Source organism: Chelonia mydas, chromosome 5 (genome assembly GCF_015237465.2).
Source record: "Chelonia mydas isolate rCheMyd1 chromosome 5, rCheMyd1.pri.v2, whole genome shotgun sequence".
Lineage (NCBI taxonomy): Eukaryota > Metazoa > Chordata > Testudines > Cheloniidae > Chelonia > Chelonia mydas.
The window spans coordinates 122227599-122242427 of NC_051245.2; the positions used below are offsets into that span (position 1 = coordinate 122227599).

Below are 14829 nucleotides of genomic sequence, written 5' to 3' on the forward strand. Positions count from 1 at the left end.
CAGCTCATCACTTTGAAGCGAGACCATTGAAAAGTGCAAGGCTGATGATAGAGGTTGCCCTGTTTTGGGGGGTTTGATCGTGTTTTGTGGTGCTTTGTAGTGTATGTATAGTGTATTGTAGGAGCAGATACATTTTTATATTAAGACCAATTCCGTCCATGTATGCTGTAAGAATGTTGCCTAACTTTCCTGATTACATTTTGCAATAAGTTGAATTAGAATGAAATTTGCAGTTGTGATTATTTAACTACTCCTTTCAATAATAGCTGGAAGTCTTCAGTGAAAGCAAATAGATTTTACTTCAGTATAGTTAACAGTACCTTGAAACACTTCGTGCAGTGATGCATAACGGACTAGTTAGATGCCTTGCAGTTATAGCTCCAAAAAATTATTCTCACCATTTTTTGTCTTTCTAAATCACATTATCTTGCCTTATGGAATTAACAAAGTGACTTGGGGTGAGCTTTGGCATTTTTTTCTAGGTAGCAGAAAAGTTATACACTTGCTTTGCATTAAATTCTGAAAGACTAACCCTCTTCCATCCCAATACTCTATAAGGAGCAAAATGGGTTAAATAGATAACCCCAGAATTAAGGTAGTGGTTTATACCAATCATTTTTTATCATTGTTTTGTATTGGTATATTTTATACCACTCAAGTATTAAACCTATTGCTAAATTTTAAAGTATTTCTCTGCGTTAGTGATCTTAGCTGGACTGTGAAGTGTGCAATATACTTTCTAAATGCATGGTTCATATTCATTAGTTGCTGTAGTAAAGTGTAATTTTTCCATCTTCAGCATGACGGATAAGCAGAAGCAGATCTCCATAGGAATGTTTACTTTTTAGAAGTGTTTATGAAAACCACGCCTAGTGTGTTTGAAGCCAGTAACTCTTGTATTTGTCCCGTGACCATATTGTTGAAGTGAAGTGCATTTTTCACATATTCCTCTAGAGGTCAGATGTAAATCACCAGAGCACTGTCAACATTTTTGGCAAGGGAAGAGGTAACTGAGTAAAAATGAAATTTTAAAAAAAAGTTTGTAGCTCAGTGAAAAGATCTAGCTGGCATGTCTCTATTTTGAGGTGGGGAGAATGGGGAAAAGCAAAATATATCTAGACACACTAAAGGACTGAAGCCCAAAACTTGGCTTGTTTTATTGTTAATCTGAAATCTCCTAGACAAGATTCTAACTGTTTACATGGAAAATGTACTAGTGAAAACTAACATTTTTTCATTGATCCTAAAATATTTAGGAGGAGTGCAAACACTGTTCCTTGAGGATGCCACAAATGCCAGTACAGAAAAGTTTAGGTATTGCAAAATAAAACTGAAGTCTTAGCTAAACAGAAGAGCTCTGAAATTCAGGCTCTTCGTAATGCAACAAATACATTTGCTGCATGGAAACTTAAAAAAAAATTCCCTAGTTTCCAAGATTATGATAGAAAGAAAAATGTCTGCCTCTTTTCCCCTTATAGCTTGATTGCTCTGTTGGAAGGGGGGGAAAGCATGATCTTAGTCAACGGTGCATTCTCTGCTACAATGATATTAGTATTCAACAGGGTCTCCAACCAACTGTAGAAGTCTTTTTTTAATACAAGAGTAAGTTATGCGTGTAGAATATTTTGAAATACTCAAAGTTTCATAGTCAGAGGGGGTAGACTTTTAATACAATACATACCAAGTAGCAGAGCTGTTCTGAATATACTGTACTTGCTCCTATTCAGTAACTTGTACTGTTTGTGAACAGTTTCTCTTGCTTGCAAAATAAATTAAACATTTAATAAAGCAATTCAGTGCATTTTTTGAAAGGTGATAGGGTGCATTTTTCCCAATGTTAAGTTATATTCCATACTTCTAACAGAACCACATAGGCCAGAAAGCTATTTACTGCACTATTTGCTTCCAATCCTAGCCACTCCTTCAACTTGAGAATCTTAATTTATTTCACTAAATATTATATCCCTTTCAAGGGGTGAAAAAGAACCAGTCATTGACTGTTTATTTTTGTGAATCTTTTTGCACACTGTCAGTATTTGCTATTATCACAGCTTTTGCCTTTGCTAGAGAAGGCTCTGGAGATCAGATGTAGCATCTGGTACAAAAGAGCAACCTACATTACTGTATCTCCACTTTTATTAGATTGACTCACCTGGTGCAAGAGACTGGTACATCAAACCACTTATCTACATCTCATACAATGCTGGCAATTAGGAAATTATGTATTTGAGTCTTGCCATGGAATATGAAATATGGGAAATGCATGTAACCCCAGGAAAGGCAACCAAAAAAAAACCTGCCCACATTTATTCAGATTAATCTAATAGCAAGAATAGGTACAAACATTTAAGTTGTTCACCAAGATGGGGGTAATAAGTCAAAAGTTAGCTTAATAAAATTTAAGCAGAGATATTTTGTAACAATCTTCCACAATGCCAACTTGTGTCCATCAGTATGTTTTCTAATACCCCATGTGTCTGAATCAGCACCCTAATAGCTTGGTACTGTGCTTTTACTGATTTTCCTACTTCATTTTGATACCGAGCCCAGACATGAATAATGTTCCAGCTAGCCTGACTGGAGTCAGATGGACTTCCCTGCTCTAGCACATCTCTGTAAATGCAGCTTACAGTCTAATTCCCATCCTTTCATGTATTTATACCTGCTCCTGTATTTTCCACTCCATGTATCTGATGAAGTGAGTTCTAGCCCATGAAAGCTTATGCCCAAATAAATCTGTTAGTCTCTAAGGTGCCACAAGGATGCCTCGTTGTTTCAGTCTAGTAAGGGTTCTCTTCTCCCATTCCCATCAGTGCGCCTTAATCCATGCTTCTGTTTTGGGTCATTTGACACAAACACTTATTCCTAGAACAATCTAGCCTCTGTAGTAACTAGACTGAACTCCTTGGGAGCAGGGACCATACTTGTGTTAGCACACTCTCTCACCTCAATCATTCTTTCCCACACCTGCATCCAATTCGTTTTTGTCCATTTTAACACTGTAGCTCCCTTGGTACTATTTATCTTACTGATACTGGCTACCCATCCCTGTTTGCTAAACTGCACAGTACATGTTCCTCCAGCTCAGATGAAAATAGTAATCTGGACCTACTCAAATACTAATTTGTTGTATTCTGCCACAACCTACCTGTCTCTAACTTGACACATTGTTTATCATTAACCTTTGCCTACAGACTTCAGTCCATCCAATAATCCTCATCTCAAGTCCCTGGAATATAATTTCCGATACTATCAAATCTTTATTAAACCCAAGAGATCTCATCTTTTGCATTCCCATTAACTTCACTGACAACTCTCCTGTACACAGAATATAACTAAGTTGTATAATTCTGTTAAGAGGTATTTAGCCATGCCTGGTGTCCTCTTTAAACTCCTGATAACCATGACCTAAAAGTTGAAAATGGAGTTAGAAGACGCTCTTGGCTCTTCCCTTGTAAAGTGGTGTATAGCAACAAACAAGCATGAGGCCAAGCCTCAATAAATGTTCTGTTTTATTGAACTATAATTGCTAACATTCGCTTTGTTTGCTCCAACTTATGTTCTTTTCTCAAGTGCCAGTAACACACTATTAGGAAAAAGTATAAAATATGTGCTACAAAAAACTAAGGCCAGGGAAACATTTTCTTTTGTTTTATTCCATCAAGGAAAGGTTACAAAAACAATACACTGGTAAAATCAGATTCCACCAGTAACATCCAACAGACAGTATATTTAAATCCATAGAATCACAACATTCAAAATATCAATGTGCTTTATTTGTGTTTGGCCATCTTTGACTGTGAAGCTTAGTAGTACAGAGCTAGATTATAAAGAAACAGGACACTCTGTTTGGGAGTAATTATTTAGGGGCAGTTACGTCAAGTGAACAACTGAAATGGGGTAAGAAAGTAAACCATAAGCATGTGAAAACTTAAGGATACAAAAAAAGTAATGTTCACTCTAAAATTAAAAAAACATCCAAAATTTCTGAAAGCTTTCCTGGTCACCACAAAATATGAAAATACTTTATGAACCATTTTTGCATAAAAATATACAAAAAAATTAGTCTTTTATATGAAGACCACTAGTTTGGTAATCACACTTGTGTTCCTGCCCTCTCTTCTCTTCTCCAAGGCCTTAAAGCACATCCACCTGAATACCAAGTACATTACTTTTGTTTAATATTTATGAGAGTGTTTATCAACATGATTAAATGATCACAGAGAAACCCCCAAGCCCAGCGCTTATATGGTCCTCCTCGCCATAGTATTGGAGTGCCTTTTCCACTACACTGATATACCCTGAACAAGGCATAAAATGGAGGGTAGAGCAAGTTTCAGCTAAAAATACTGACTGAAGTGATCTGTTATGCTACAACCTCACATGAAGGAAGTAAAAATAGTTGCAAAAAGACATGTTACCTTAATACAACAAAAGCTCTCTACAAAGTACTTTGACTCCCGTCAGTTTTCATACGACTTCTGTACGTGTTAATGTTGCAGAAACCAAGTCATCTTTCTGGCGCCATGCCTGTTTGCAACAGAAACTAAGCAGCACAAAAGACAAAATAAAAGACTCCACATTCACAAATAAGTGATACTGTAAATGAAGGACACTTTAAAGCTTTTTAGATAAAATTTGTTTCATTTCCCCGCCACCGCCCCCCCCCCCACCCGCTACTCCCTTTTCACATAAGTACACATACCCCTACTTTGCACTAGATCAGCTTACGCTGAAGTTGAAAATGTAGGCTATGTCTACACTGCGTACCTTACAGCAGCACAGCTGTGCCGCTGTAAGGTCCCCGGTGTAGCCACTCTTTGATGGCAGGAGAGAGCTCTCCTGCTGGCAAAATAAAGTCACCTCCAATGAGGGGCAGTTCCTTTGTGGGCAGGAGAGCATCTCCTGCCAGTAAAGCACTGTCTACACCAGTGCTTTTTGTCGTAAAAAAATGGTTTAAAAAGTGCATTGTAGACATAGCCTTAGTAGCTACCTTATGTTGCTTGACAAGATGGCATTCATATTAGGAGACTAGCAAAAACCAGCTGGCAAAAATAATTCATGTAGGCTTTGTTGAATCTTAAGGCTTAGTTGAGAAGTAACACCATCCTCATTAAAAGTTGGCAGTCTGGTTTCAAACAGTAAAGATACCTGGGAAACCTGAAACATGATGGGAGTTCAGAGTAGTCTTACAACAACTGCATCAGCTACATCATATCTTCCAAGTTTACCAAGTAGGGAAACTAAATAGCTTTTGTCAGCCTCCCTCACTTTCATATTCCACAAAGTGCATAATCAAGCATAGTTTTGATCACCAGGAGTGTTAGGAAAGGTTGAGGGTGACCTGGAGTAAGTTTCTAGGCCAAGGCCAATATTTAAAGAGAAAGTAAGTTTCAGTTAGTTTATTCAGGTATGGGTGAATTCACCTTCCAGCATCTAAATACTTTAATAAAGAGGGCACTTTTGAGCAAACTGATTTTTCTTAAATTAAGATCTAGACACAATGCCAACATTCACCCCATAAAGATTGAAGACCATTAATGAAGACGGACTGTAATTACCTTTCAGACTAAGCAGGCATTGGTAAAAATTACTTCTCTCCCTGCTGAAATGTAACCACCGTTTTGCAATTAAACTCTCCAAATTTCAGTGTTATTCATGAACAGGTCTGATTATGACAAATTTGATCCTAGGAAATAAGTAACCTCAATGTGCCACTACCCAACTGAGCCAAGGGACTTCATAGAAGGTAACATTTTTCATAATAACTTAAGCAAGAATTCATATGTTGCATTGATTATGCCCCAGGATATAATAGAGCGATGGTAATTCAGATGAGCTCCTCTGAAAAGACGTGTCAGTTTTCTATCACGTTCCAGCCAAATCTTCATGAAAACTTTTGGAAAAGACTGAAATTCCCCACCAATTTGAGATTGCATGCGAGCTTTTACAACATTCATTGGGAAAAACAAGAATCCCAACATGGCACCCAACAGCCCTCCACAGATAAAGTCATTGACCAAATGAGCACTATAAGAAGTTGCTTCGGGCAGACACTGCTTGATGGGTCCTCGCAGACCAAAAAAGAGTACATTACTCGGTCCATTTCGGATCAGAATAGGTACCAAACCCCGATAATATTCTTTAATTCCATAGTCTTTTAGCACCTTGAAAGCCTGGTAAGTGTTTGTAAATCTGTCATGATGTTTGTAGTCCTGAAGCAAAGTCTGGACCCGCTCAAAAGGTGTAAGAAGAGCTTCTGTGGTTCCTGCAAGCACTGCTGCCACACTACAAGTCACAAGTTCAGGTGCATTTGTGTGCCTTTGGAGCAGGGAGGAGAAATCCTGATACAAGCCAAACATCAGGGCAAGAGTTGTAGTTTTCTGCATTAATGGAGGGAGGAGTCCACGGTACAGGTTTCGGATTCCATCTTTCTGTAACTGACACACTGCATCCCTTATTCTCACTCCATACAGTTGTTGTCGAAAGAGGACCTTCTGGATGGGAAAGGTGATTGCTATATTGGTGAAGGCTGCACAATATCCACAAAAATAATGTTTACCCGAGCTAACTTTTACAATGTGATGAGCAATATCTTGCTTTGAACTTGTTAGGACAAGATCTTCTGAATCCATCATACTGCTCTTTCTTTCGTCATACGGGTGTTGTCCTCTCCTACATTGAGAAGGCAAAGGAGAACGTGAACACAGCTGCACAGAACCCCACTTTCTTTTTTTTAATTCATGTATATAAATCCTTTGCATGCATAAGGTCTTCAGGCAATTCCATGAAAATTCAGAGGAACAGAATGATAAATGCCACATTTGATAGCTCACACATGTACAAGTGGTTTCAGTGGCTGCATTACAGCTCTCAAAGAACTGAAAGATTTATACATTGTTCAGCTAACTGACACAAGGTAGGGTAAAAAAGGAACTTTTTTGTTGATTAAATGCAAAAAGTTATACACAGAAATAAATTTTAAAACAACATGGCATATTTAGTGCCATGTGAAAGCTGAAAATGTAAGTGGAAGTTAGGAAATTCAGAAGTTAAGGTTCCTACGCTACACATTAGTAATTTTGACAATTGTTAATACAAAACAAATCAATGCATGTTTTTGTTTTTTAAACTTGCTATTACAACTCATCTTGACTATTCAGACTCATATTTTACATGACCCTGTAACAGACCAAACGTTATCTGTAAAGAACACATTTGCTATGGAGTAGAAATTACAGATTACAAACTATAGAAAATATGGGTATAGTCTCTAAAGAACTGTCTACACTATAACAACTTAGCTCAGGGAAAGTAAGCAGTTGGACAGATGTCAATTAGCAACCTACATGGTTTTATCCAAAGGCAGAACACCACAAAAATATAATGGGATGGGTCGGAAGGAATCCGAATCGGTGCTGAGTGTACAATTTTGAAAGATCTTTTGGGTGAGATGCATTAAGGCAGGGGTCCCCAACACGGTGCCTGCAGGCACAATGACGCCTGCCGGGGCAGTTGTGTGCACCTGCAGGATACCGCACCACCAAAATGCCACCGAGAAGCGTTGCCGTTTCTTGGCGGCTTTTCAGCGGCAGGGCTTCTTTCCGCTGCCACTTCTCAGCGACGGGGTGTTTGGCGCCCGCCACACTCTGTTGGGAATAAGAATGTGCTATTCCCACAGAAAGGTTGGGGACCACTGCATTAAGGGATGGAAAATAAAAACCCACACAACCTGATTACATAGAGAAACAGCATTCCATAAAATACTGAATGCAACCTGAACATACAGTGGGTTTGGGGATGGGAGGAGAGAAGTTATCCCACTTAACCAAGCCATAAATTCAAATGTGGCTTGTCAAAATGGTAAGGTAATTTAAATAACTATGTCTGCATACTTGGCTATGCTATAATACCACGCAAGTATAAAGAGCTGACTCCAGAATTACAATTAATCAATCCTAGGTGCACATATTGTCCTGTTAAAGGTCAGAGAAGAACTGGGACAACAAGTGAGTTCTTAATACAAGTATTATCTACAGAGAGTTCTAAATATCTGCAATTTCAAAGTTTTGTGACCTACCCAAGAAAAGCTAGGGTGTCTTAGACCCAAGTATATTATTTGTGTTTGGTTTTAATATAATTTTTTTCCTTTAACATCTGATTTTAGGCTATATTGTTTGGAAATTTCATTCAGTTCCAGAATAGTTAAACATAGCTCAGACTTCTAAAGGAGATATTTAAAGGTGTCTAAACTCTAAAGCCTACTCTGCTTTGCATTCTCCATCAGAAGGCATGAGCATATGGCAGAGGTGGGCAAACTACGGCCTGCGAGACCCTCCTGTCCGGCCCCTGAGCTCCAGCCGGGAGGCTCGCCCCTGGGCCCTCCCCTGCCATCCCCTCTCCCCTGCAGCCTGAGCGCGCCATGTTGCCAGCACTCTGGCCCGCCGCTCTTGCAAGGCAGCGCGGCTGGCCTCAGTATGGTAAGGGAGCAGGGGGTCCCGGGGAGGCAGTTAGGGGACAGAGAGCAGTTGGATGGGTCGGGGGTTCTGGGGGGGCCAGTCAGGGAGCAGGGGGCGGTTCGATGGGTCAGGAGTTCTTGGGGGGGGCAGTCATGGGACAGGGAGCAGGGGGGCTTGGATGGGTCGGGGGTTCTTGGGGGGGCAGTAAGGGGACAGGGAGCAGTTGGACAGGGTGAAGGTTTGGGGGAGGTGATCAGAGGATGGGGAACAGGGGGGTTAGATAGGGTGTGGAAGTCCCAGGGGGTCCGTCAGGGGTCGGGGGGTGAGGATAGGGGTTGGGTCAGTTGGGGACAGGGAGGGTTGGATAGGGGGTGGAGTCCCAGGGGGGCGGTTAGGGTCTGGAGTTTGGAGGGGGGGCAGTCAGGGGACAGGGAGCAGGGGACGGTTGGATGGGTTGGGAGTTCCGGGGGGGGGGGGGGGGGGGGGGGGGTGGTCAGGGTACAAGGAGCGGGGGGAGGGGGTTGGATGGGTCTGGGGTTCTGAGGGGGGGCAGTCAGGGGGTGGGAAGTGGGAAGGGGCCAGGCTGTTTGGGGAGGCACAGCCTTCCCTACCCGGCCCTCCATATAGTCTTGCAACCCCAATGTGGCCCTCGGGCCAAAAAGTTTGCCCACCCCTGGTATATGGGGTCATTTCCACAAGTGCAGTCACTGCCAGCCTGTGGTAGGCAGGATGCATGGGAAACCCTGAATAACCACAGCCAAGAACTGATCTGAACCCGATTTACCTTTAAAAGTTTTACTAGTGTAACTGATTTGATTAGGGGTGTGATTTTTTACAGTACAATTATAATCTACACATTGTAAGGAGAGTGGTCACTTTAGATAAGCTATTGCCAGCAGGAGAGTGGGTTTGGGGAGGGGGGGGTGAGAAAACCTGGATTTGTGCTGGAAATGGCCCAACTTGATTATCATACACATTGTAAGGAGAGTGATCACTTTAGATAAGCTATTACCAGCAGGAGAGTGGGGTGGGAGGAGGTATTTTTTCATGCTTTGTGTGTATATAAAAAGATCTTCTACACTTTCCACAGTATGCATCCGATGAAGTGAGCTGTAGCTCACGAAAGCTTATGCTCAAATAAATTGGTTAGTCTCTAAGGTGCCACAAGTACTCCTTTTCTTTATACATGCAAAGTACTCCTACTGTGAACACAGCTTTACTGGCAGAGCGGCAACTTGTACCAGTATAGTAAAAACACCCCTCTGAACAAAACAAGCTGTACCAATAAAAGTGCCGTTTTGATGGTATAACTGCATCCTCACTAGGCGTGTCTGCCAGCACATCTGTGTTGTCAGGGGTCACAGCTCTGACCAATTATAGCTATGCCAGCAGAAGTCTTTACTGGAGATCTCGCCTTGGTCTCTGCTAAGACAAACTACAAGAGTTCCAATTATAAAGACAAGGGCTTTTTAATTTTTGTTTGTTTAAATTTGGCCACATGTTCATTAGGAATTTGACTGAGACCATCAAATCATTCCATATAGGTCACTAAGAAGCCACCTTTGGTAACTTTAGACTAATACTAGTTTGGGACATATCTGAACTAGTTGGTCAACAAGTAACATGCTCCCTTATTCCCTGCATCACCCACTTCCCCAGGTCTGAGGTCTTCAGGGACTTGTCCATAAAAGCAAAAAGGGTGCCTTCTTCAATCATTTTAGCTCAACGTGACTGAAAAGCCCTAGTAACATACATGTAGATGCAGGCTAAGACCTCTGAATTTGTGTTAGCTGGTCATATTTTAGCCTTTTTTACTCGGGTAGTCGAGACCCTTGTGAGAAAACATATAGTCTATTACATTTATTATTTTTGTGCAAAGAGGACTAAAACCATGTAAAGGCAGGAAAGGCAGAGGTGGGTAACACTGGGATTTGTTAGTTCAAAGCCATATCAGGAGATAAAAATGTATAAATGTAAACAAGCAATCATATACTGAGGACAGTCTAATGCAGGCCACTCCCGGTAGACAGGATACTGGGCTGGACAGACCTTTGGTCTGACCTAGTATGGCCATTCTTATGACACTGCTGCAAACCGCTGACAAGACAAACTCAACTAGCACATGACAAGCCTTACATGAATGTTAAAGCTTGGTTCTGCTCCAAAAACTGACTCTAAAAATGGCATTGTCTCACTGTTTTTGTATCAAATTGCCCAAATTTGCAAATAACAGAATTTTTTTCTAAATGCCAACTGGATGTTTAATGGGGGGGGGGGGAGAGGGAATAAATGGTGATACTCTCTGAAAATCTTCTCATAACCAAAATTCCACCCACTAAAGATGCTAAAATGGGATGCCACTCAGATTGGCTAGATCCTCATAAGAATGTCCCTTTATTTATCACATTCTTTGATCAAAGTTAAATAGTTAGCTATGATGACATTTAAGTTATTACGCTTCAGAGTTAAATCTCCCTTTAAATGAATAGGGACAATTTAGACTTCCCTTATAACTGTTTCTGATCAGGCAGGCTTAACTATACATTGGTTTACATTTGAAGATTACCTTCACAGCTACTAAAGGCTAAAGATTTTATTTTTAAAATAAATTTTACATTCTGGAGCAAGAGGTAGTCACCAAAGAAAATCACTGGCTAACCTAAATCAGGAGTGGGCAAACTTTTTGGCCCGAGGGCCACATCTGGGTGGGGAAATTGCTTGCAGAGCCAGGGCAGGGGGTTGGGGTGCGGGGGCGGAGTGTGGGAGGGGGTGCGGTGTGCAGGAAGGGGCTCAGGGCAAGGGGCTGGTGCAGATGAGGGGTGCAGGCTGTATGAGGGGGCTCATGGAAGGATGTTAGGGTGCAGGAGGGGGCTCAGGGCAGGGAGTTGGGGTGCAGAAGGGGTGCGAGGTGCAGGCAGGGGGCTTAGGGCAAGGAGTTGGGGGGCAGGGTGCAGGAGGGGTTCAGGCTCTGGCCCGGCGCCACTTACCTAGAGCGGCTCTGGGTTGGCAGCGGCGCGCACCGGAGCCAGGGCAGGCTCCCTGCATGCCTGCCCTGGCCCCATGCTGTGCTGCTCCAGGAAGCGGCTGGAACCATGTCCCTGCACAGCCCCTGGGGGGAGAGGGCCCACAGGGCTCTGCCTCTTTCCCTCGCCTATGGGTTCCTCCCCCGAAGCTCCCATTGGCCATGGTAACCCGTTCCTGGCCAATGGGAGCTTTGGGGGAAGTACCCACAGGCAAGAGCAGTATGCGGATCTCTCTGCCGCTCCCCTCCACCCCCGGGGGCTGCCGGGACATGGAGTGGCTGCTTCCCGGAGCGGCGCAGCGCCACTAGGGTGGCAATCCTGAGGGCTGGATCCAAAGCCCTGAGGGGCCGGACCCTGCCCGCGGGCCGTAGTTTGCCCACCCCGTCCTAAGTGCTGGTAGAAGGTGGAACATAGAAAGATGTCCTCCAGTCCCACAACACCGCAGTGCAATTTCTTGCAGTTACTATCATCCTTTACAGACTTTCGGTAGGTATTACAAGAAACAGATGGTTTTAGGGTCCCCATGCAAAAAAAAAAAAAAAAAAGTTCGAGCACCACTAGAGCACAGAAGCAGCTTAGAATAGGATCTAAATTTAGAACAGAAGGTCCCTCCCCGGGAAAAAAAGGTTGAGCCAACTTCTAAGCAGGTTTTTCTTGTGCTTATAGTTTTCCTTTGCATTCACTCCCAGCTGAGAGCTTTTTAACGTTCTCTACTTTCCCCAAGCTATAAGGACATTTTCTTTTAATTACCTAGTTTTCTTTATGTTCATTCTTTAAAGGGGCACAATCAACATAAAACTCGTTTTAAAAGTTTGCATTAACATTGCAGATTAAGTCATCAAAGAACTGTAAAAATCTAATTTATTTTTCTCCTGGTATGCTGTTTGCTTTGTTACAATTCAATCAGCTAGAACACTAAAAAGAGACTCATTCAGTTTCAGCTTTGTTCCCAAGGCATTTTCACTTTCTATGGGTATGTCTACACTGCCCATGTTACAGCGCAGCCACACTGTGATGTGGACAGTGTAGATACGCTTTATCACCCGGGGGAGGGGGGTTCTCACGGCGATAAAAAAAACCCACCCTGAATGAGCAGTGGTAGCTTTATCTCTGGGATAAAGCGCTGTCTATACTGGTGCTTTTCAGCGCTAAAACTTTTGTCACTCGGGGGTGGCGGGTGTTTTCACCTCTGAATGACTAAAGTTTTAGCGCTGAAAGTGGCAATGTAGACACAACCTGAGTCTCTTCATACATAGAGTTGAAAAGCAAGAAGAGACCACCAGATCACCTTGTCTGGCCTCCTGTATATCACAGGCCACCCGCACACGATACCTAACAACCAAAATGAGATCAAACCAGGGTAGATAAAAATTCGATTTTTTAAATTTAAATCAGGTTTTTTAAATTTATATTATGAGGAGTTATTTTTAAAAATAAAGCTGCTTAAAATGAAATATGAAGTTACCATAAGTCACTCAAAACATTTAAATAAAACTGAGCCTCTATCAAAAACGGAGTTAAAAGCTGTTTCTCTATATAAAGGAAGATGTTTTTCCCCAGTCTAACTTTTGAGGTCAAGCTTTATAAATATGGCACAATTGGTTAGTAGGAGATGGTCTCATTTTCAAGAGACCAAGGCTATGTCTACACTAGCATTTTGGTGAGTAAAATTTATGTCACTCAGGGGTGTGAAAAAAACACCCCTTGGACTGACATAAGCTGTGGACTGCACTATGTCTGCAGGAGACACTCTCCCATAGCCGTAGGCTGGAAGAAACTTAAGCTCCTTCACTTAAGCATATTTGAAAGTTTTTGAAGGTTGGCCTGAAATAATCAGTTTAGTTCACTGACTACAGTTAATCCCTCTGTTTAATAAATCATTTAGTTGTAAATGTGAAACATGTTTTGATGAGATGTGTATGTATCTAAACATTTAAGGGTTTTTTTTAAAATAAAAAATAAGTTTTATATATGCTTTTTGTGTATTTAAATGCCAGTTACCCTTCTGCTTCAGCTTGACACAAATCATGGGGGGAAAGTTAATTGTCCAGGAAATAAGCAATATATCTATCATTCACCATTTTCTACTATACTAAAAACGTACAACAAATAAGACTGAAAATACTAAGCTATATAATAGCTTAAACAAGTGGACAATTATCGTGTGCCCTCCCAGGTGCAAAAAGATGTAACAAATCCCGTGTAAAGCCTCTATTTAGTTATAAGTGAAGACCACTAAAGCGGGTGATCAACCAGTGAGAACATGCCTTTCTTCCCAAAATAAACTTCTCCATTTGTACTTCAGTTATTTAAAAAAAAAAACAGAAATAAAAAAGCGCTTTCAGTGGAGGCTTTCCCCGGGCTCCGTGCAGCCCGAAGCGGAGCCACCCGGCCCAGGGGAGAGCGGACTGTGACACGCCGACAGGGAGCGCGGGAGAGGGGGGCGCGCCGCTGCCCCGGCACAGCCAGGGGAAGGCGGGAGCTGCAGCCACGCAGCCCGGGCAAGTGACCGGCAGCCGCTCGCTGGGGACGAAGGTGACCCCCCCCCGCCACAGGGCCACGGGGGAGAAGACCCCTGCCCGCCCCCCACGGCCCCGGGGCGCACGCCGAGCGCGCGAGGAAGACCCCGCCGGAAGCACAGGGCACGGCCCACACATCACTGACATGACGGCGGGACCCTCGGATCGGGCTGCTCCCGCTGCGGCCCCGAAGCCCGACCCCGGCCGGCCCGGCGGCGCGGCCCCAAGCGCCCGAGCAGCGGCTCGAGCCAGCGGGAGGGCGGGTCCCGCGCGGCCGCCAACGCTCCGCCCCGCGCCCGTGCCAGGAACGGCGGCCGCGGCGAGCGGGGGCGGGTCGCACCCAGCGCCCACAGGCCCTAACCTGTCCCCTCAGGGCAGGCCCCGCGCGCGGGGGTGGGGGGGAGGGGCGGCGACTCACCCGCGCCGGCTCCATGGCCGCTCGCGCCCGCTGACAGGAGCCGGGCCCGGCACCCTCCTCCTCGGCCACCGCCGGCCCAGCCCGACAGCCCCCCCTCTGCGCGTGCGCATGTGCCGGCCAGGAGCGGCATGTGACCCGGACCCGCCCCCCTCCCCGGGCGGCGGCGAGGCAGAAACGCGCCACGTGACCAGCGAATGTGGCATGGCTCCGCCCCCCTCACCCACTCTCGAGTAGCTTCGAGCCCCCAGTTCCGACCCAATCAGCTGCAGAGCCGGCCCCTGCGTCGACACGGTCTCGCGCCAGGCCTGTGTGCGCGCGCGCGCGGAGCACGGGGGTCAAGGGAGGCGAGGCAAGGGCGGCCGGGGGCAAAGGGAAGGCGTGAGCGGGGGCGGGGCTCCGCAGGGGCGGGG

The 14829-nt window shown here is 44.1% G+C and overlaps 1 protein-coding gene across 1 annotated transcript; it reads right to left on the reverse strand.

Annotated features, from left to right (window-relative positions):
- Positions 1-3636: 3636 nt before the first annotated feature.
- SLC25A51 (solute carrier family 25 member 51) lies at positions 3637-14584 on the reverse strand. Its single transcript, XM_037902185.2, has 2 exons — positions 14420-14584; positions 3637-6675 (listed from the first exon to the last, which is right to left on the reverse strand). Exons 1-2 carry the CDS (start codon positions 14527-14529, stop codon positions 5760-5762), a joined length of 1026 nt encoding a protein of 341 aa, XP_037758113.1. The 5' UTR covers positions 14530-14584; the 3' UTR covers positions 3637-5759.
- Between the last annotated feature and the right edge of the window lie 245 nt (positions 14585-14829).